The sequence below is a fragment of the Paralichthys olivaceus genome, chromosome 3 (genome assembly GCF_024713975.1).
Source record: "Paralichthys olivaceus isolate ysfri-2021 chromosome 3, ASM2471397v2, whole genome shotgun sequence".
Lineage (NCBI taxonomy): Eukaryota > Metazoa > Chordata > Actinopteri > Pleuronectiformes > Paralichthyidae > Paralichthys > Paralichthys olivaceus.
Window position 1 is genome coordinate 1,681,202 of NC_091095.1, and position 22,787 is coordinate 1,703,988.

Sequence of the window (22,787 nt, forward strand, 5' to 3'; positions counted from 1 at the left end):
TGCAGATATAAGACCAGGAAGAGGGAGAGTGTAGAGAGAAAATGATGCAAAGCACTGAGGACACAGGAGAGCATCACTCATAACGAGACAAGAGTGGAAACTCATTTTAAAGGTTCAGTGTGTAAGATTTAGGTAAAAGGGAACTATCAGGAGAAATCTAATGTAGAATAATCCTCATGATGTTTTCACTAGTTCGTTTCATCTAAATTGTATGAATTATAATTTTCTTTACCCCAGAAAAGACCCTTTATATTTAAATACTTTATATTTACATGGAGGGGACCCTCTCTATGGAGGCCGCCATGTTTTTTTTTACCTACCACAGTTTCGTTTGTCATGTTTGGAAGGAGAGGGTGAGGTGAGGGGTGTTCAGCTGCAACATGCAACGTCAACACTAGATATCACAAAATTCTACACACTGCACCTTTAACTGCAAAAATGTTTGGAAATAAAAGAAATGTATTTGCTGTAACCAATAAAATATGATGTGATAAAGAATGAAGCTGAGATATCGTTCATTTGGAGAGTCACAGTGGTCAAATGTATGAGTAGTGCAGTTAGGAATTTAAAAATATACAAAAAGACAAAGATTGCCGCATTAAAGGTTCCTGCACAAACCAGAGTGCACGTCCGTCACACACACAGATATCAGTCCTCTTAATTATGTCCTGCAGAAACCAACGTATTACTGCTTCTCATAGGTTCTTTACCACCTCAACTTTCAAACAGTCATGTAAGTGTAGTGAATAAACATGTAGCTTCAAATCTATGACACCACCATGTTGTATTTCTTTCAACACACATCAACAAAGTCGTGCGTTAGGATTTTGCATGTGTCTGACCACGACAACAAATAATTAACTGCTGCTCAACAACATTGTTAAGAATTAGTCTTGTGATGCCACTTCAGATAAATCATAACATCTTAGAAAACTGAGGATTTGAATGAAACTTGTCGGGACACCAAGAACTGGAATTGGCTTGTTTTCATAGATGAATTCTCATTTGGATCTTTCGGGTCAATATAGATTAACAACACGGTTATGTTGTATAATTCAAATGTACAGTACAATTAATAAACTTCAGACAAATCCAACAAGACCCTGAAGTCCTGAGGTCATAAACCATTCCCCATGTCAACGGCCATGTCCAGTGCCCAGATAAAACTGCTCCGTCCATAATGACCAACCAGTGACCACCCCCATTTCCCCCCCGTCACACAATCCCTGCTCCACCATGTGTCCGTGCCCGTGTGTGTGTGTGCCCGTGTGTGTGTGTGTGTGTGTGTGTGTGTGTGTGTGTGTGTGTGGGGGGGGGGGGACATAATTAACATGCCAAGCACTCCTCAGACTCTTTGCTCGTCTTCCCCCGTAAACGGCAAAACCCCCGATGATTATTATGGTAACACATGAGTGTGTGCAGACATGTGGAGGAGGGCTGGGGGGGGATAGTGTTACTGTCATAGGGTCGGGGGTATACAGCAGGTTGAGGGGCTGGGCAGATATACCAGTCTGCTCTCCAGCTGACAAAAGGTGAAGATTTATGGAGGACTGACCAACAGCCCGTGACTTTCCCCTCCCTGTTACCAGAACAGACGCACTTTATGTAACACAAGACCAGAACCACAGACACAGACACACACTGAACTTTCAGAAACGGCTCAGGACTCGTGATTGTGTTGCATTACTGTTACATTTTGCAGATTTATAACTTTGGACACATGTTTTTAAACTGTAATAATAAAACAATGCAGCGTTTTAGTTTTTGCAGATTTTCTTCAAATCACATTTTTTCTACCTTTCATGCAGCTGTTGGTTTACAATAATTTGTTTTTTATAAAAAACAGATGACTTATTGTGAAATGTTCTATTATTGTTAGAACAAAATCATTTTTCATCCCAAGCTTTTTGTTTGTTTGTCAGGAAGATTACACAGAAAGAACTGAGTGGATTTACATGAAACTTGGTGGAAGAATGAGACGTGGATCAGGACAGCACTATTATAATTATATTAATTATGTTTTTGGTTTTTTTACATTTTCACTGATTTCCCCAGGTAATTATTCATCGATCTTGATGAAGAAATGTTTTGCACTTTGATGTGGTTTGATTGAATTTAAGAGGACATGTTATTATAATACTCACTATCTCCCCCAACCTAGTCCACAAAGTACATGTAGCTCCAGCCAACTGCTGCAGAATCACCACGACTGTAAAGTCTAACTTACAGGACTCCGTAAAGGGTTTTGGATTTAAAACGGATGCAGAAAAAAACCATTTGGCTCACTACTATAAAAATACTGGCGTTATTGTCAGGATTCCCACTCCTGTGGTTAAAGATGGCACCACCCCGACCCGAGCCAAGCCGTTTACCAATACATGACTCCTGCATTGCCTGCCATGTGTTCTCAAATAATTAGTAGGGGCTCTGCCGGCGTCCTGTTAGGTTTCTGATTTATTCAGACAGCCTGGCACATGGGCCGCTCCTCTGGATACCAAGAAAACATTTACCTCCTTAACTGGGAAAGGAGTCACAGTCATCTCAGGCTAACATTTCAGGACTCAATAGTATTGATTACACATTTCAACACATGCCGCTCATTCCCCCTGAGTAGATGCATCCCCCCCCCCAACACACACACACACACACACAAACACCCACACACACGCTCATCTGAAGAGTTCAGTAAAAAACACACTGATGAAGTGATTTGAACCAAAGACTGGAGGCTGCAGAGCATGGCATAAAGTTGATATCTCTTAAACATAGTATCTTAAACCTGTTGAGCAATTTGAAACTTATTGAACCTAATTTATTGGTCATCTGACCTGGTTAAGTGAAACAGAGAAGTGTTGACTTCTCTCCATGTGTCCTCAGGAAACCCAGAGATGTCCATCTGCATGTTCGTCTCAAATGAGTAAGAACTTTAATTATGGCCAGTTGACAGTTTGATGAGAGCTTGAGAAAAGGGGAGGACTCTTACAACACAGGTGGGGAGGAGTTACACATGCGGACATGCGGTCGCTACAGGGATCTGTTCACTGGCATGGCACGGCTCCCGGGGTTCTGAGGTTAATCAAAATGCCAAATGTTACCGTGCACCATGGCAGAGAGCTATAATGAGCACGCCCTGCACAAGACACCATCTTACACAAGAAACTGTATCATTCATGCAACCGAATACACATACTGTTTATATATAGTCACATTGATTAATGCACGCTGCAGGTTCAAGCTGCGTTTTTGCTCTTAATGCTGAAACAGACACGAAAAAACGAATTTCTTTATTCTGCACCTCCTTCTCTGTTTTTACCTAAAATCGTTACAACAAGTGCAGGTGAAGGATTTGTTTGCGTGTGTGTTTGAGAGATGGTGACAGATGTAAATAGGACAGAAGAGAGAAAGCCACAGACAGACAGACAAGACAAGACAAGAGGTCCACCTGTTTGACACAGAGAGCATGAGAAAGTGCAGAGGAATGAGCAGAATGTGTGTGTGTGTGTGTGTGTGTGTGTGTGTGTGTGTGTGTGTGTGTGTGTGTGTGTTGTCAATAGGTTAAGGTCCTCATGGTGCAAATGTGTGTGTCGTCCAACTGATAATACTATGGGAACACTGGGGAATGGCATGTAAGGAACGGTATGTAGAAAAGCAGCTGATGGTAGAATCACACACACGCACACACACACACACACTATGAAAATCATTTGACCAATAAAAAGTTCTGAGAAAAATGTGCATATAAACATATGATACAGAGAGAGGAGTCCAGTGTGCACATAGCAACAATCACTGTGCTCTGAGCTGAACTAACAAACAAACAGTGTGTGTGTGTGTGTGTGTGTGTGTGTGTGTGTGTGTGTGTGTGTGTAAATGTGGGAGCGTGAGTCAGTCAGAGCAGGAGAGCACAGGACAAGTGGCCACAAGTGCGAAGCAAAAGTGGGAGAAACTGGAGCAAGTGTGAACCAGAGAGTGATGCAAATAAACAAACAAAAATAAACAAACGTGTGTTGAGCCAAGCTGGATTTAGAAAAGGACAAACAGGGAGCTGCACTGCAGCTGCACATGTTGTAATGCATGAAAAATGCAATGGCTACAATATTTACTCATTAGGTTTCCACATCCTGAAGCTCTGAAAGACAAAGTAATTCATGGACCACAAGACTCCTGCTGCTCGACAGGCTCCTCCCCTCTCCTGAACGTCCCCCACATCTTCCTGTTGTTGTGAACGAGTCTGAACCGAACAATCTGCTGCTGCTGCTGCTTCAGATGAGAAAGAAACTAGGAAAATGTCCCAGACCTCATTTTCTGAATATTTTGATGTCTGAAACCAGACAGGATTAAACCTGGGGCCATGATTTGTTCATTTCTTGGAGCCTTTAAAGAAGCTGCAATAAATTTACTTAAAATGTGCAAATTAGCATTTCAGTAAACTGCAACCATCCAATAGTAGACGACGTACCGATAGAAAAAACAACCATAGGATCCTAAAGAGACGAGTCAACAGGTGATTTGCTGCTGTGTGGTAATATGCCAAAAGATAAATTCTCTCAGTTCAGTCATGATCAGTAATTTGATCGGGAAGAAAATACTTCATGAGGAATTATTTTCACATCTATGAAAATGTATCTGCGGTGAACCCAGTGTTTGTCTGTACATACAGTGTGTGCATGCACATCACTGGAGAAAGTGGAACATGTCAGCGGGAGCGGGACCTCGATGCAGAGCAGCACATGATTTATGGGTGAAATAAATGGGATCACTTCAGGAGAGGTAACAGGATCCCTGAACGAGGAGGAGGAGGAGGAGGAGAAGGAGGAGAAGGAGGAGGAGAAGGAGGAGGAGGAGGAGGAGGAGGGGATTCTTTTGTGGTAGTAATGGGCTCCGTGGTGTCAGAGGGTGGATGAGGGCACTGTGTTGGTAAGATGATGCTGAGAGAGCAAAGGTGGCAGTGCCACCATCACAGAGCCTCTCCCACTATAACACAAACAAGTCAGCAATCTGACCCACAGTGTGTGTGTCCGTACACGAGTCAGTGTCTCCGAACATTTTCTCAAACTTTCCCCACCACTCCCCCTTGTAAAATGTATAAAATAAATGCAGCATTAAAATATCACGAGACAGCTACAGAGGGAAGAAGGACTGAGTGAGGGTGGAGGAGAGGTGGTGAGGGAGGAAAGGAAGCAGAGCGAGATAGAGACCTAAAACGCTCCGGAAGCCTGTCACATGGGGCCTGAAGCCGCTCGGCTCAGCAATCCTCCCCTCTGTTCTGTCCGTTCCTGACATTTATCTGTTTTATTAGATTATCTGGGCTACATGGCTGTCTCCGGGCGCGTGCAAGCACACACACACACATAGATATATACATACACACACTGCTCTTGATTCATTACAGCTTTAACTGCTTACTTAGGTTTATGCCCTCTTTAAATTAAACCACATATAACCAAGCACCTCGGAAAACGCTCACCCCCCTGACGTGAGGAGGGGAGGCTGGAGCTGGTCGTTGAGGAGGAAATTAAGAAACATTGTTTGCTAGTGTATTATCATGCATGTGTTAGTGGTCATAAGGTTGGTTTTAACGGGCTCATCTATAGGGACTCTGCTTCCCATCATTAGTAATTCAATTTGCTCTTTATTAGCAGCTCTTATCAGGGGCACAGACGGCTACGACCAGCTCTCCACACTCCATCTTCCTCCGCGCTCACCTCTGCTCCACCTCTCCCGTGTCTCCGATTCTGAATCCACATCTTTAATTAGAGCTGCATGTGTTCTACGGCAGGTTTGTTCACATGACATTAAAAAAACCGGTGGAGTGATGATGAAGGCGAAGTTAAAGCACCAGAAAAAGAGAAGCAGACTGATAGACACAGAGCCATGGGAAGAAATAAAGCCTAATGTTAATAGTGATGGCTTTTCTAATGTCTTCTGACTCCATTGAGTATGGGAGATTACACCGAGATGGGCATGAGGCGTGTAGGGTACACGCAGAATGACCAGAGAGTTGGAGGGGCAAGTGGAGTGAGGGAGGGGCAGAGAGAGGAAGAGAGCGAGGGGGGGGCTGTAAAAACAATGATTGCTTTCCATCAGGTTCGGCCTATATTCTACAGTTCGTTAAAACAATCCAATTTGCAAAAGGATAATTATGCATTAGCTCCTTTTTATCTACTGGAGGGAGAGCGGTGCACAGGCTTGATAGCGGTGTCGCTGCCTGCCTCCACCTCTGCAAATTACCCGCTATCGGCACTTGTTCGCCATCACGGCTGAATTGGGCAATCAATTAACCCCCCTCCTCTTCCTCTTATAGCCGTGTACGCCTCTCCTGTGACAGCCAGTAACACAAAGCCCCGACAAGCAAGACATGGGTGTGAGCTGCTGCCCTCCACTGGACACAGCTGGAGCAGCTACAGCAGAGGGGCCAATTACTTGAGACGCTTTGTCCAAAAAAGTAAATTACACTCAAACATGTCAGTGAAATAAATCTCTAAATATTTTTGAGAGAGCTTCTGTTTCACTGTAAACTAATTGGTTGGCAGTTCGTGGATTTAATTAGTCTGCGCCGGCAAACTGCGAATAATTCCGTTTTTAAAAACAGGATGATTCTAAATGACGACACTCTTGTGGTACTGTGTGTGTTTGTGCTCCTTACTTGTCCTTGATGAGGTGAGAGAGAGTCGCCTCAACTTGTGTCTACCAAAAGACACCAGCTCCCTGGAGGGCGTCCTCCTAACTCCTGTGGGAGTCCTGGTCCAGGTGTGTGTTCGGCCCCGTGGGGAGAACTTTACTGCTGACGGGCTGCTTCCTCTCTCCGAACCACCGCCGCTGTGGCCACAGAGGGCAAGTGTGATCAGTGAGAGTTTACTCAAGAGCAAATTATGTGAAGAAATATCTATGTAAGCAACATATATATATATATATATAAACAAACAACAGTCTCACATGAGCAAGGTCAGTGAAATATGTTATGCTATACTGCTATGTAATACTTTGCTGCCACCTTCTGGTGGTGATCAGAATTGAATGGTCTCAGGGCAGATTTAAAGTGAGGAGGATGCAACTCAGCTTGAGTTATTTACCTGTTAGCGGACTTCCTTATGATTTTCATCCTGCTGCGGAGTTTGAAACCACCAGGGGAGGAGGAAGGGAGTGAGGCTCGTTGAGGTAGAGATGGAGAAACAACCAGCCCTCCTTTCACTCCTCTGCTGCTTTTTTCTGCCGTCCAGATGAAGGCGGACCTGCGACGAGCCGTTGCTGCTGCCCCTGCAGTTGCGACCCCGGGGGAACTCTGGCCCCCAGCCTTCCAGCGGTACCGGCTGCTGAGTGCAGAGCTGGTTGCCCTTTTTACTTTAGCAGAGGGAGTGGAGGGAGACCTGAGTCTCTTGGTGGCCTCTCCCTTCTCCAAAGCTCTCGGAGGAAGAGTCAGGACTTTTGGTGACACAGGTTTTCGAGATGTCTTGGTCTGGGCTCCAGCGGAGGAGGACACCCATTTGTACTTGGAGGTCTTGGCGGCGATGGTGATGGGGCTCAGCTTTCGCAGTAACTTCCTGGCAGGGGTTCTCTTGCTGGATGTGAATGAGGGGGAGCTTCCACTGGAAACTTTAGTGGCTGAGGCTGGAGAAACAGACGCAACTTTTCCTGGGGATGAAGAAACAGAAGTAGCTTGTCTGGACTCCACTCCTCCCACATTCTGGCTCTTCACCCATGTGAACTTGGACTTTTTCAGAAAAGGCTTGCTGGCTTGAGCCTGGCTGGTTACCGCTACCTTAGACTGATCAGCGGGCAGTGATATGATATCAGCAGTTGTAGGAGCTACTGGAGTCTGTTTATCGCTGGGTTTGCTGATGAGGGAAGGTTTGATCTGTACTTGAGTATTGATCTTTACAGAGGATACCTCTGAAGAAACACCTGCCATCTTTTCTGGAACAACTTGAGCTTTCTGCGGAAATCCTTGAGTTTGTCTGAGTTGGGTTTCATGTTGGCAACTTGCGGCTGTTGAACTTTTATCTAGATCATCTGGGGATGGCTTCCTTGATGCATCTTCGCTAATCCCTGTGGTGCTGCTTACATGTCTCTCTTTCTTCTGTTGAGCAATCCCTGACAATAAAGGTGCAGTTTTGGTTCCCTCTCCCTCCTCTCCTCTGCTGAGGCTGGGCAGTGAGATGCTGCGAGTTGCAGGTTGGGAACCAGACTGATGCTCGGTGGAGGAAGAGGAAGAAGCTGATTGATGTACGAGAGAGGTTTGAGGGTTCTTGTTTCTGAGCGAGTGTGTTTTTCTCCAACTTCCTCGAGTCTGAGGAGCATAAGTTCTCCCTGTGGAGCTGTAAGGATGGCCCACAGATGTGCTGTGACCTCTGCCTCTGGTGAATGATGGAGCTTGTGGATGCGTCTGCTCAGCTGCTGGAAACGGTGCATCACCATGGACACTCTTGTGTTTATTGATGAGATCTGGGGATTTAAGAATGGGAGTTAATTAGTTGTTAAACACTTGAACATTGATTAAAAAAAAGATAAAAGGTTTGGATAAGAATTAAGTGACCAGTAATGAAGAGCAAGACATATTATAGATGAGTCGAATTGTTTGGGTTTTTGAGAATGGTTTTAAAAACAGTTTAGTGTAATAACAGACATTGAGTTTATTACACTAAACACATATTTAATAACTTTATTGATTTGTTTTAATCCTGTTTGTGCTTTTACTCTTAAACTGCAGCTCAATTGCAGATCCCACAAAATGATTCACACATTATTGATAACCAGGAATTAGGAACATAGATTATCAACTCAGGAAAAAGTTTACTGAACCAGCTAACCAAAGATCCCGAACTGTGGAAATATGTTTGTTCTCTGGCTTAACTCAACTCAACACAGTCTCTCCTGGTTAACCTGTTCTTTGAAACATAACTTTATCATAAGTTACCATGGTAACTTACCCCAGTAACACAAGATAAGAAGAGATAAAATAAGATAATCCTTGATTAGACCCACAATATGACAGCAAGAGTCTCAAATAGGCATGAGTTAGTATTTAATAAGTAAATATAAAAATATGAATAGAATACTAAAATATACCGTGTAAACATTAGGTACTGTGAAAGGAATGTTCGTGAATCATTGTGTTGCGCAGACAGAATGAATATTGCACAGTTGAGAGAGTTAAACCAGAGTTAAACCTAAAGTTACCTGGTTAAACCCACATCCTGTTCACCCTGTTGGGTTTAGTGAAGCCAGATAAACACACACACACATCCCGCTAATGCTAAACTAGCTTAAAACACGTGGTGTCAGTGGAGGAAACCCGTGAGCCGGCTCCTGGCAGCTGACACTCGGCAGCTGAAACAACCAGGAGACCGTTTCTCACAACGTGTGTGAGGAGCAGCAGGCTGACTCCAGGTGAGTCCGTTGGTTTGACGACGGACGTTAGATTTGAAATGAGAGCCGGAAGCTCCGGAAGCAGAGGATTCATCTGACGTGGTTCTTTACTCGAGTGGGTTCCGGCGGACACGTGTGAGAGCAGACTCACCCTGAAGAAGCTCGATCTGTCGCTTCAGCGCTTCTCGCTCCTCCATGTTTACTCCGGAACTGACACGGCATCAAACATGCGACGGCTACGGGCCCTTCCTAATGACGTAGTTTGTACTGTCCAATCAGAGAGCGGCATTTGTCTTTGAGGTAGTAAACCCCCCAGTGTCGTCTCGCAGGGTGGAATCTCAGCCACACAGATGACTGAGATTGTTGGACGCACTCTTTAAATATGAACCTGGCGGATTTATTCACATGCGTTGTGACTTCTCTCAGCTGACGCGTCATGACATCGATTCATTTGATATTCCGCCTTTTGCATGTTTTCACACTTCGCAGTGCGTTGAGCTCTGTCGGCCACCGTAAAACCACCTGTCAGACCAGCCTGAGGGTTCAAAAGCCTCAGGCGTGAACCAGGACGCGCAGCAGAGATCAGCTGTTTTAACAACAACTGCTCTTTCTGAGCACGATGACGACACATCTGTGTTAGAGGAACATCTGGCTGCTGGACACACACTCACACACACTCACACACACACACTCACTCTGTGATCAGAGACATGAAGAGTGAAGTGAGGTGAAGACAGGAGGAGGAAGTGAAAGTGAAACTGATCCAGGACTCAAACCAGAAGAAGAAACCGAACTAGTGAAGGTAACATTCACTTAGATTCTCACTAACGACTGTTTGCTCCACTTACTTTATATTAACGTGTCACTCTGACTGTGTGTGTGTGTGTGTGTGTGTGTGTGTGTGTGTGTGTGTGTGTGTGTGTGTGTGTGTGTGTGTGTGTCCTCTGTCATATAAAGACCCATCGATACGCTCAACATTCATATTGCATATTTCTGAGTTTCTAAATGTTTCCCTGTACTTGGTGAAATGTGATTTTATTGTGATTCTGTTGTTGATTCTCTTTGGGTGAGATCCGGGAGAGTTTGAGGTGCAGGTCAAGGTTGAGTTTAGATTTAAGTTTAGGTCAGGGTGAAGTTCTTCTTGGCTGCGGTGGTACTGAGCCGTTAAGATCAGGTGAAGGTTTGAGGGGAGGGAACGTGTTGACCGTCCTCGTTAAACAAATAAATGTGTGTTTGTGTCTTTGCAGGACTCTGTCATACCTCCTGTCCTCAGCAGCATGACATCACCAGACAACACTTACTTCATCATAACAGAAAAACCTGAATATCTCTCACACATCAATGCCGGCCAAATATGTTACGTCCCTGAATACAAGTACAGAACACTCAGACCTTCTTCTCAGTTAAAGGTCTTCCCCTTCGGTGCATCTGTGCTCTTAGATTATGCCATAGACATGAGTTGCATGTCGGTTCTGCCGGCGGAATGGGCCAAGCTGCTGCTGGCCGTGCCTGATCGTGAAGAGCGGCTGATGTGGTTCAGAGAGGAAGCTGCGCTCCAAACAGCACTCAGACTCACGGTGGGCAATGTAGTGATGGTGCAGGAAGGAGAAGAGGAGCTGAGGGGCATCGTCCGCTACATCGGAAGACTGAAACTCCAATCACAATCTCTAAATCCTTTATCAGCAACTTTCTTTGGGATTGAACTACAGGTGAGGCAGCTTTTGTCCGCGCATCTCTGAAGCTGCTTTCAGACATTGAAAGTCTGGACATTTTCCAGAGAGGCTGGATGTCTGAGTCAATTGCTCTAGATATTTTCCAGAACTCTTCATCGTAAAATGTTCGGAAAACCATTTTAAAATTACAAAGGAACTGACATTGCTTCTGCTTTGCTTCTCTCCACCACCAGGGAGCAGACAGAGGGAAGGGCGACAACAATGGATCCCACCATCATGAAACCTTGTTCTCATGTGCAAAAGATTGTGGCATTTTTGTCCCGTTCTCCAGAGTCAGACCTTTGGTCCCCAGCTCCCTGACGCCTTCTGCCCCTGAGCCACAGCCACAAACAGAGGAGCTGTCCTCTGGGGACAGAGTCACGTACTTCATCGGTGATACATGCGGTCATGGGATGGTGGTGGACATGCTGGAAAAGGACGGACAATCTTTTGTTCGGATCTCCACAGTCAGTAATTCCTAATAATATGTGACCTTTGTGTTTTACTTATTTTTTTACTTATGTTAGTTAGTTAACAAGACGATGCAGATACTACAGAACCTTCGTCTCATCATGTTGACATGTAAACGTCTTAATTAGATTTGGAGAGACGACAGCGTCGTGCATTCGATTTCAGGTTGGAGGTTTAAAAGTTGACACAGTGGACGTAATGTTGATGGATTCATTATCAGAGAATCCTCTTTAACATGTAAACAGGAATATTCACGTCTTCTTCAGAATAAGGTCCATAATCAGATTATTGGTTTCCGTGTAAACACAGTCGATGACAAAACAAACCAGTTGATGTTTGAGATTGTCTCTGATTCTCCATGTTTCTGTCTGGAGACACTTTGTTGTCTTACGTTGCTCCTGCTCCTCCTCCAGGTCTTTCTTGAACTCATCAGTCTGAAACACATTTGTAATCTTTCTGTGTCAATGTTTCCAGGACATGGATGAAAATGGGAAGACGGGAGGTGAAGTTAAAGTTCCGCTGGAGTGTGTGGTGAAGGGAGAGGTCCCTGCAGGTTGGAGCCATTCACACGATGAGTTATGAGACTATTTCCAATGTGTGTGATGAATCTGATCCAAATCTTCCCCGTAGAGCCAGAGAGGATCGACGTCGATGCGCCGCTGGTTGAACAGAACACAGATCTGTACATGAGTCTGACTGTGAACTCTGTGGTGGAGGTGACGCTGGCTGCAGGGAATTCATACGGAATCATCCGCTGGATCGGCCCTCTGGCCGATAAAGAGCAGATCATGGCCGGACTGGAGCTGGTATCATTTACTCTGACAAATTCAGAAATAGCGAAGGACCACAATTGAAGCAGCATTGAAATATGAAATTCTGGAACTCGTTTTGAAGCTTTACAGATATTCACTAGGTTTAGATTCAGGGTGTGATGGTTCCTCATATCACAGGAGCAATTCACACCTTTTACTACAGGTGTGATCACCTGATCATGATTGGAAAATGGAATAAAAACATACAGCTGCTCTAACTTTATATTCACATGTGTTATCGTGTTGAACAACAGATGAATCAAGGTTTTTTAAGTCGACTCTCAGTTGTCACATCAGTGTGTGTTTGCGTCCGCAGGAGGAGGACAGAGGAGTGAGTGACGGCACCTTTAAGAACAAGCGTTTCTTCACGTGTCCCCCCCGGAGGGCGCTGTTCGTGAAGCTGAGCTCCTGCCGTCCTGACTCGCGCTTCCAGAGCATTTCAGCCAGTCGCAGCGAGAAGAGGCCAGAACAGGACGACGCAGGTTAGAAGATGATTTGATCAACTGACTTCAGATGCTGTTTTTAGACATGAACTCCGGAAATATTGAGTCCGAACATTTTTAAGGTTTGTTTTTCAAATGTGAAGAAGCAGCAGGAGATCGGCACTTACTGCCATCTCCTCGTTTCCCCAAGTTGACATGTCCAGACTTCAGTGCATGACTGAAAGAGGATTAACTCCCTAATTAGTAACTAGTGACCAATAACTAACTAGTGTGTGTGTGTGTGTGTGTGTGTCAGAGAGCATTGGAGAGATGGAGCTCAGTTCAGTGAAGACGGAGACGGTTCCTCCAATCAGCACTGAGCAGGTGAACCAGATTCTGATTGGACAAATGAAAGGGATCCAAGGCCACTGCAACTCCTGCTACATGGACGCTGCCCTCTTCAGGTCAGCGAGACGAACTATTATCAGGGTTTCATCACATTAACTCGACAAATCACAGGAAAGTTGACTTATTTTCCTACTTTCCATGATGCAGTTATCAGGGACCATGCTTCATGTTTTCTCTTCCGTGTTTTCAGTTTGTTTTCCTGCTCCTCTGTGCTGGACTCAATGTTGTTTAAATCAACAACCCCTCAGGACGCCCCGATCCAGAAAACACTGCTCCGAGACATTGTCAACCCGCTCCGCAGGTGAGAATATTTAACTGAACTTAAAGAATGTATTTAAAAAATACCAGGGGCCCGATGTGTCACATTTTCATTTCCCATCTCTTGGAGCGATGTTGAGATATCGTTATGATGAAGATGCTGGTGTTCTGTCATATTTGCAGCAAGGGCTTCGTGGAAGGGCGGCACATCATGAAGCTCCGGCAGCAGCTGCAGAGACACGGCTACAGTCGCTCCTTCACCACGGACGAGAAGGGTTGGTGGAACCTGCAGCGCTGCTGGAAGCTTGAACTCGCGTGACTCGTGTTTTTTTGGTTGAAAGTGTCGATGTTGTGTTTCAGATCCAGAGGAGTTCCTCATCATCATCATGCAGCATATTCTCTCCCTGGAGCCTCTACTCAAACTGTTCGCTCACAACACCTCCGTCACACACTCATTGTTGCCTCTGTGCGTCGACTTGTCTGGACTCTGATCCCTCGTCCTCTCTCCTTCAGCTCAGCGGGCGGTAAAGTGCAGGAGAGTTACTGTTATCAGATCTTTCTGGACCAGAACCACAGCTTGGTGCTGCCGACAGTTCAGCAGCTGCTGGAGCATTCCTTCCACAGCGCAGGACTCAAACTGGCCGAGGTGAAACACGTCAGATACATTGATGTTGTTCTTCAGATTCGTTGCACTGATGCTTTCTGATTCTTTTCGTGCCTCCACACCAGCGTGGCCACAGGCATCATGTGTAGGTCTATTTAGTCTGTTTGTTTATTTATTTACAGATCTATAAATACATTTGTAATTTGCTAATACGTTTAATCAGCTGATTATCAAAGTCTAACGAATGAATTAATCATCTAATGGTTCTGAGGAAAACTTGACTCATTTATATTTTGAGTGTAGCTGACATAAAATGTGTAAAGTTGTTTTTCTCCAGCAGGCGTCTCTGTCGCACCGCTCGTCTCCTGGAGTGTGTTTGTGTGTCACCGTCTCTTCTCTTGTTGTGTTGTGTCAGGTGCCGTCCTGCCTCATCCTCCAGATGCCTCGATTTGGAAAGAAATTCAAGATGTTTGAAAAAATCGTTCCCTCACTGGAGCTGGACATCACTGACCTGCTCTCTGAAGGTGAACACACACAAACACACACACACACACACATACGCTCAGCACACACAGAGACCTACAGGCAGAGGATACAACACGTGTGTGTGTGTGTTTCAGGTTCCCTGCAGTGCATGCTCTGTGGAAGCATGGCTGAGGTTCAGTGCACCGACTGTTTTAAGGATCCTGTTTTCAGTCAGACGGGATTTAAAGTTTTCTGCAGGACGTGCTCAACTCAGGTTTGTGTTGTCTGTATGAATTCCTCTTGTCTCTGTCACGATAAAGGTCTTGTTGTGTAGAGGGGGTTTGTTCTGGCTGCAGCTCAGGGGGTGGAGCTGGTCCCCTGCCCCTCAGGTGGAGCTGGAACATGCTGCTGGCACCTCAACCTGAAAAGGGATGGACGGCTGATCGCTGGTTTTCTTTCTCCTCAGGTGCACTGTCATCCTCAGCGGCTTTCCCATCAGCCATCTGCTCTGGACATCCCTAAAGGTTACCTGGGTCGCCTGCCACCTCAGGTTTTGACCAGAGACAAGCTGGAGCTGTTCGCCGTGCTCTGCATCGAGACCAGCCACTACGTGTCCTTCATCAAACACGGACCAAACTCCGAGGACTGGATCTTCTTCGACAGCATGGCGGACAGAGAAGGTGAGCGCTCCGCTCTTTCATCACATGCGTGTCTCTCACACGAATCCTCTGTGGCTCAGTTGTCGCTTGTGTTCAGGAGAGAGAGACGGCTTCAACATCCCCGAGGTGCGCGGCTGCCCGGAGGTCGGCACTTATCTGGAGATGTCTCCGGCCGAGCTCGCCAGGCAGGTGCCTCGAGACATGAAAGGCGTGGCCAAGCGTCTCTTCTGCGACGCCTACATGTACCTGTACCAGAGCAACAGCATGTGCATCTATCGCTGAGACGACGCTGGAAAATCCAATCACACAACGAAAATATTTTTTTTATTTGCTCTTTCTGTTCATGTCCTGATTGATTGATTGATTGATTGATTAGTTGGTTTGTTTTTCTCGTGTGAAATTTAACGAATCATTTTCTGCTTTCGTTCATCAGATGAATAAATTATTATTTTTAAATTATCCTGGAGACAAAAACTGACATTAGAATGTGCACAAGATAATATAAACATGATAGAATTGATTAGATTGTAATAAAATAAATTAAAATAAATGACACGTTACGCTGTAACATGAGACATTTTGTAATTCACAGTTTCCTCTTGATATTTAATAATTCACTTTAAAAGTTATATTTAGATTTGTTATAGAAAGTGTGAATGAAAAAGTGAATTCACCAAAGATAACGGGGGGGAGGGGGGGGGGTGATGATTCCAGTGGCTTCTTATGATAATTCTGTAAATAATAACAAATTGTTAATTTGCTGCACCTCTATATATTTTCTGACAGAGTTAATGGTGACTGGATTTTTTTATAAAACATTTATTTTCTGTTTTTTCTCTTCCCTGGGATAACGAGGAGGTGACGTTTGAATTTGAGCTCAGGAAACAAAATGTGGATTTATAGGATTATTATAAGATAAATAATAAAGATGAGTTCTGCCTCCGTCAGCGTCCTGACACATGTTTTGGTAGAACGGTGAAGTGAAATTGAAAAGCTACTTGAGGCTGAAGTGTGATGATGATAAAACATTCAATATCCAACTTGTTTGTATTGACTTTAAAATGAGCTGATTTGTTTCTGTGGGTGTTTTTATTGACTAATTAAATGAAGGGAGAAACGATGATGTCTCTTAAACACTAGTTTCCTCCAATAATCACTTGTGTTTGTTGGTTTGTACGAATTTCCTCAAAAATTGGTGGAAACATCGAACGAGAGAAAACGACTTAAATCTTGGGACAGATTATTTTTATCACCCTTTAACATTTTGAGACAAGATTGTCTTTCAACCAATTTCCCATAATTGACGGACCTCGTTGAAATAAAGAGGACGTGGGCCTGGAGGAGGCTCCGAGCACCTCCCTGTGAGGGAGCGGTGATTGGCACAGCTGAGGCTAGTTGAAAAGATCTGCACTTTTAAATTCTACGTTAAAAAGGAATCATGGACAATTTGTTTTTAATTAAAAACACCAGCACCAGTCATGTCCTCGTCTTCACCTCGGTTTGTCCCTGCTGGTAAACTCCACCACCAACCATGTTGTTTCTCAATAACTCCTCTCACGCTGAACTTGTCCTCGCTCGTCTCGTCCTCCATCGTTACGGTGGTTGATGGTTTCCTGTGACTTTGTTTCTCCTCGTCTGCCGCGGACGCTCGTGTCCCCGCCGACCTTCGCCCTGCTCCTGGAGGAACGAGGGGAAACACGGAACAAACAGGGAATTAGCTGTTTAACACACTTCACAGGCTCGGGCTGACACTCACAACCTCGCTGGGATCTGAGACGTCTGTTCCACTCAGGATCCAACCAAACGCTGCTGCGTCAGCTTTGAAGTGCTCCGGTGTCGTACAGGCCTCAGCTTCACCGGCTCTGAGCTCCAGCTTCACGTGATCTGAATACACACGAGGTTTTCCTCACAGCAGAGAGTCTCCTCAGGTCTCACGTCTTCTGTCTCATCTCTGCTCCAAACGCTGCCTCGCTGGATATTTGTCTTCGTCCTGGAAGCTTTTGATCCTGCCGTCCGCCGCGTTTCCTCCTCAGCTCTGTGGACAACCTCTACGCTCGTCGGGTGCTTTTATAGACCCGGGGGGCATCGGGGGTGGGGGGGCTCATCCTTGAGTGTTAATGCGCGGCCCTGCGACTCAACAAACCCTTTAATCTGACACGCTCAGCATTTTCTAAGCACATTCATCAGTATTAAACACACACACGCACAAAAAGTACACGTCCTACAAGTGAGCAGCACCCCGGTCCACCGACTGGAGGAAGACCACGTCTCTGCAGCTCACGTCACAGACACTGAACCGTTGTTTAAATATATCAGAACCATGTCAACGTCTAAAACAACGAGGACGAAGCAGCAGCTGTAAAACACACAGTCAATACATGAGCACAGTGTTTTTGATAGAAGACGTTCAGACGCCGTGCAGGTGTCTGGTACCTCAGAACTAAACGCACATTGATCTGCTTCCTCCTGATCTCAGGAAATATCAGTGACACACTGTGTTTTCTTCTTATCTGTTTCACATCTGAACACGTTAATTCTCAGGAAGCCTCGAACAGGAAAGAGAACAAACAGGATTAGTGGTGATGGACGTCGGCGTGACGAGATTCTGATAAAGCAGACATCAGGAGCTGAGCGGTGGAAATGTTTTATGGTTTGACTTGTTCACTCCTTCGGTTTTATTCGTCTCAGAGTTGAGGTTTCTGTCGCTGAGCTTTGTTTTCAGTTTGGTTTATTGTGAATTGACCTGATTTCAGCCTGTTGTCGTTCGCTTCACCTGTTTCCTGTATTTCTTCTTCATTAAACATCAGCGTTAAAGGTCACACGTGTATTAAAGCTTCGTAGACGTCACCTTTAATCAATGATTTATAAAAGAAGGTTATTTTTCTCCCTTGACAAATTATTGCGGCCCTCGTGTGTCGCCCCCGAGCATCAGGACTCTCAGAGTCACGTGCTCTCTCCTTTACTTACCAGCATTAGTGGACGTGTCGTTAAAACACACAAACTGGACCAACGCAGTTTGTGTTTCTGTCTCGTTGTGCGACTGACACGTCCAGAGTGTGGAATGAATTCGCAGCAGTGTGGATGTGCTGATATTTGGATGTTATCCGACATTTGTATGTCATCTGTACCTGTGGGAGCCTGACGTACATCAATCCATCATGAGCACATCAACCTCAGTCTGGAGGGGGGGGGGGGTTAACACAGCAAAGGTTAACATCGTCTCATCTGCAGCTTCAAACCTTCCCCCAGAGGTTTTTATTTCCATGTTGTGCTTTTATACGTCAGCCAGCAGCCGGGACAGCCGAGGCATGTGTGACGGCAGCGGACATATTAAAAAGGGAGCTGGCTGCATGAAGCCTGGTGATAATAACGGCTGCCAGTCATGCGTCCGCCTGTTGCTCGAGCTCGGAGAAGAGCTGCCCGAGGGACGGCAGCCGATTAATCCATCACGATGAGCAGAGAGATGAGTTTAAACCATAATGGGAACATGAGATGTGGCTTTTAGTGAGAAACCACCGATCGATCCCCCCTCAGGCTGCAGCTCCTCCTTCCTGAGGACCACACGCTGATTTACTGCCTTAATATCGTCACTTTAAGGGGACGTGTGTTCACGTCCTTAAAGAAACGTTTAACTCACAGCGAGAAACTTCCTCTTTGTTTAAATATGCACTGACACAAGAAGGGAGAAAGACTGAATGTTTCTATACCAGGAAGTACTTGGAAGTTTTTAGCAAGAGGTTGAACAAACTTCAGAGACTGTCCGAAGACGGAGGACGAATGCGTCCCTCCGTCCTCGATAAACAACGGCTCCAATGGCTGGATCCCTCTTGTGCTGACCTATCCCAGGATGAACTGTTCTTCAACAGTACACGTTTAAAAAACAAGAGCATATCATTTCATTTCTTCAGTCTGCGAGGCCCACGAAGATCTCCAAGATGGCAGCGTTCGTATCGAGGATATTTTGGCTCCAGTTCTGGATCGTGTGAGGAAGTTTTAATCTCGTTAACTCTGCAGCATCTTATAAACTAGCGTCGCCACGAGACAGTGACGCAGACGAGGTGTTTGCAGTCCTGAGCTCACATCAACATACCGTGACGTGCGTTTGAATGCGATGCTGCGACTTAAACAACAAAGCCTCTATAATGAAAGGCAGCCGTCCTAATGGACAGAATGTGAGCAGTGTTTATGTGCTTCAGGGATAATGACGATTAATGCAAGGCTTCGAGCTTTCAATTAGGGGACTCCATCAGGGAGAGAGGAAACTGATTAACCAGAGTCGTCTGAAAAGCAGCCGTCACCGTAAAGAAAGTCTTCAGAGAAATGTGCGAGCACAGGAGACAAATGGAGCGTCTGTAAAAGGCGCAGGAGTCGGGGCTCAGGATGGAGATATAATTAGGAGCCGGTTCTCTGTCTCCAACCTGATCTCCTCATTAAAACCTGTTTACAAGTCAGAACAAAGCTCAGCTGAAGGATCGCCGCTCCGAACACAGGAGAGACTCAAGCACCGGCTGCTCAGCTGCACTGGTGCCTGATGGGAAATGTATCCAACGAGAGGCTGACAATGATCGTACGGGAAATAAATGAATATATATATATATATATATACATATATATATGTAGAACCACCCTCCTGTGAATGTACATCACTTTCCCTGCTTCTCCATCTTGGAAATTAAAGGTCATGATAAATCCTTCCCATTGTAGAGAGAAGCTGGAATATGATCAGAATCATTTCTGTCTCTGTCGCCCCGGAAAGCTTTTCCATTTTGTTCTGGGTGTTTAGTCTAATCCCGGTTCCCTGCTTCTTTCTCCACAGCAGCATCTGAAGCGCCTGTTTCCAGAGCTCAGAGTCAGAATGTGTTAAAAACATGGACGCTGTAAAAAACAACTGCATGATGACGAAGAGCAAAGACAATCGGGTGACGGACGTGTTGATAACTCAGAACATGGACGTGAATCATCAAAACATCTGAACACGAGAGATTTACAAGAAGCAAGTTATGAGCTATAATAATGTTAATTGATTTATAAGATGATATATAATGACTCAGAAGTTGAGTCATCATCGCTCTCACCTCAGCTAACCTTTAATATATTTCTCATGTTGTGTGAATATAACAATATAAAAGTGTTAAGTGAATTGAATTTCTGGCTCTGTTGTTCTTACACATCTGATTTAGTTTGACGTTGGACATTTTGTGTGGTTGCTCTCACAGTATCCTTCACTGTCTGGGATTTAAAAATATAAAAAGCTGCAGTTCAGTTCAATCTGTCCTTCAAAATTAAAATTAAAAAAATCTAAAATCTAATTACATCCCTGCACAGCAGTTTAACTATTAAAAGTGACTGAAGACGCATTAACATCCACTTCATCTCCTTTAATCAGCTCGGGCTCTTCTTAGTGTCGGTAAATGTCACCGTTAAATCATTGAAATGTTTGAAAGTGAAAACATTAATTTTTTTTATTGCTTTTTTTTTAACCTGTTGGGTAAAAATAAAACTTGTGGAGACGCATCAGTGAAATAAAACCATGAATCATAACCAGACACAAACACAAACAGGAAGTTAATTAGAGACAATGCAACAAGGACAAAATGAGACAAAGATTGAGATTAGTTAAAAGTGTCCTCCAGTGAAATCATCACACACCGAGGCAATTTGAAAGTCAGTCCATCTTAACGGCAACATAAAATATTAACTGTTACATAAGCATGATTCTCAGTTTATTATAATCCTCGTGAAATGTCTCCTGGTGAATTCCAGAGAGGAGACTGAAGGTTATCTCACCCTGAGTGTCAGTGGATCGTCAGTCGCAGGCGTCATCGGCAGATCTCTCTCTCTGCAGCGACGAGCCAGACGTCAGGAGGAGGGAGACGAACCTTCGCTGCATAAAGACAACAGAGACAAGTGGACATGCCGATGATGGACGTGTGTGGTGCACACGTCTGTGGGTAAAGGTCATGTTGTGCAAACCGCTGCTGACTAACAAGCAGGAGGCTTTTATTGTGAAGGAAAAGAACGAGGCTCCTCTCCTGTCTCGTCATCCCTCAGTTGTGTGTTTCAGAAACATCCAGGTTGTGAATCAGATCCGCTCAGCAACACGCTGCAGCTCCATCACGTGTCAGCGTCATGTTTCCCTGAGCTGAACATCTGGGCACAGCTGGTTACACGCTGACACCGGTGGACTCTGCTGAGCAACAGCCTGCGAAACACAGACCTCTGACTGGAAGGGAAAATAATCCCATTATCGTTCTGCCGGCATTTGCTTTTATTAGCAGAGAAAAACAAAACAAATGTGTTTGAATGATGCGTTCATGGTCCCAGTGTGATGATCCCCTGATGTTTCATCTCCATCAGGTTGACGTTTGTCAATCTGCGTGATCGAATCTTTGTTCTCTGCAGGATGAAGTCAGCGAGGAGGGACGTTGTTATTCTTTCACATCGATTCTAACTAAAGATCGATGACGTCTTCACTTCCTCCCACTGGACCAAAACATCCGGGATACGATGAGCAGCCATCTTGTTTCAGCGAAGTCGTTTCTGATCATGGTGCGGACCCGAGCCATCGAGGCCCGGCTCGAAAAACCAAAATGATTGAACACATTCTTTGACTTTTTAGTTTGGTCTACGATCTACACTGCGGCCAGCCACCAGGGGGAGATCAAGATGGTTTGGCTTCACTTTCGTTTAGACTCTGTGGTCCAAATCCAAGTGTCTCTAATCCAAGACTGTGGACATTTGCAGTCTCTGCCTCTGTTTCTTATTCACTAACATGGAGGAGGCTTGTGACTTATACCAACCTCCAGGGGGCGTTCCAGATAATTTGACACAAGATGATACGTGACGAGTCTGATCCGTCTGGGGACATGCAGCTGCAAGCAGCAGGCGTCCAGCTGTGACAAGACACATTCACACAAATACACTGTGCAGAGGAATGCTGTTCGCAGGCCAGAGCCAATACACGAAGGGACGGACGAGGACAAACATAGAAGAGGTCAAATGTAGCTCCAGTTGAGCAGCAGGGTCCAGGTCAGAGGTCAAAGACATTTGTTGGCGACTCGTCTTGATTTGATCTGCTTTTCTGTACTACTCCGTTTCCAGTGGAACTTGTCCTTTTCGTCCTTGAGCTTTCAGAGGACGGGGACATTGTGCTTTGATTAATTCTAGACATGAAGATTTGCGGTGATAATAAAATAATGTGTGGTGATTTAATGAGAGTTGACCCGGGGACAGTAACAGTAACACAGAAGACAGTTTGTCCCCCGAGTCAAAGTCAAACACGTCCGACAATTCTATCCACTTAATGCACTGTGACACCGTTCTGCTATAACTGTGAGGACATTTCCTTCACGTTCACTCTCCTGCAGCTGAGTCCAACATGTCCCCGACAAGACGTCTCACACCTTCTTGACATCAGGTTGGTCTCTGACTGACGGACCTCTTCACACTGTGTTACACCGTCATTCAAACCGTTTACTTTCTGCTCCAGCTTCAGCACAAACACGGCCCCGACCTCTATTTTTGCAAACTCTCGTCCCTCGCCGACAGATTGTGAATCTTCTATATGTTTATAAAAATCAGCAGCAGATTGACTGTGACATAAACACACG

At 45.1% G+C, this 22,787-nt stretch overlaps 2 protein-coding genes across 2 annotated transcripts in view; one reads left to right on the top strand and one right to left on the bottom strand.

Moving 5' to 3' along the window:
• The window catches only part of zc3h3 (zinc finger CCCH-type containing 3), a 46,305-nt gene extending 36,669 nt beyond the window's left edge, over positions 1-9,636 (bottom strand). Inside the window, exons 1-3 of the mRNA XM_069520310.1 lie at positions 9,518-9,636; positions 7,074-8,442; positions 6,647-6,819 (exon numbers count right to left, since the gene is read on the bottom strand). Coding sequence (XP_069376411.1) covers positions 6,647-6,819; positions 7,074-8,442; positions 9,518-9,563 — 1,588 coding nt within the window. The 5' untranslated portion in view covers positions 9,564-9,636. The remainder of the gene's footprint in view (positions 1-6,646; positions 6,820-7,073; positions 8,443-9,517) is intronic.
• A 244-nt stretch (positions 9,637-9,880) lies between these two features.
• Positions 9,881-15,762, top strand: cyldl (cylindromatosis (turban tumor syndrome), like). The gene is made up of 15 exons (XM_069520320.1): positions 9,881-10,168; positions 10,614-11,075; positions 11,273-11,545; positions 12,024-12,102; positions 12,180-12,355; positions 12,678-12,843; positions 13,100-13,247; positions 13,382-13,492; positions 13,633-13,724; positions 13,810-13,873; positions 13,963-14,095; positions 14,469-14,577; positions 14,674-14,792; positions 14,985-15,198; positions 15,275-15,762. Exons 2-15 carry the CDS (start codon positions 10,644-10,646, stop codon positions 15,457-15,459), a joined length of 2,301 nt encoding a protein of 766 aa, XP_069376421.1. The 5' UTR covers positions 9,881-10,168; positions 10,614-10,643; the 3' UTR covers positions 15,460-15,762.
• Positions 15,763-22,787: the final 7,025 nt, after the last annotated feature.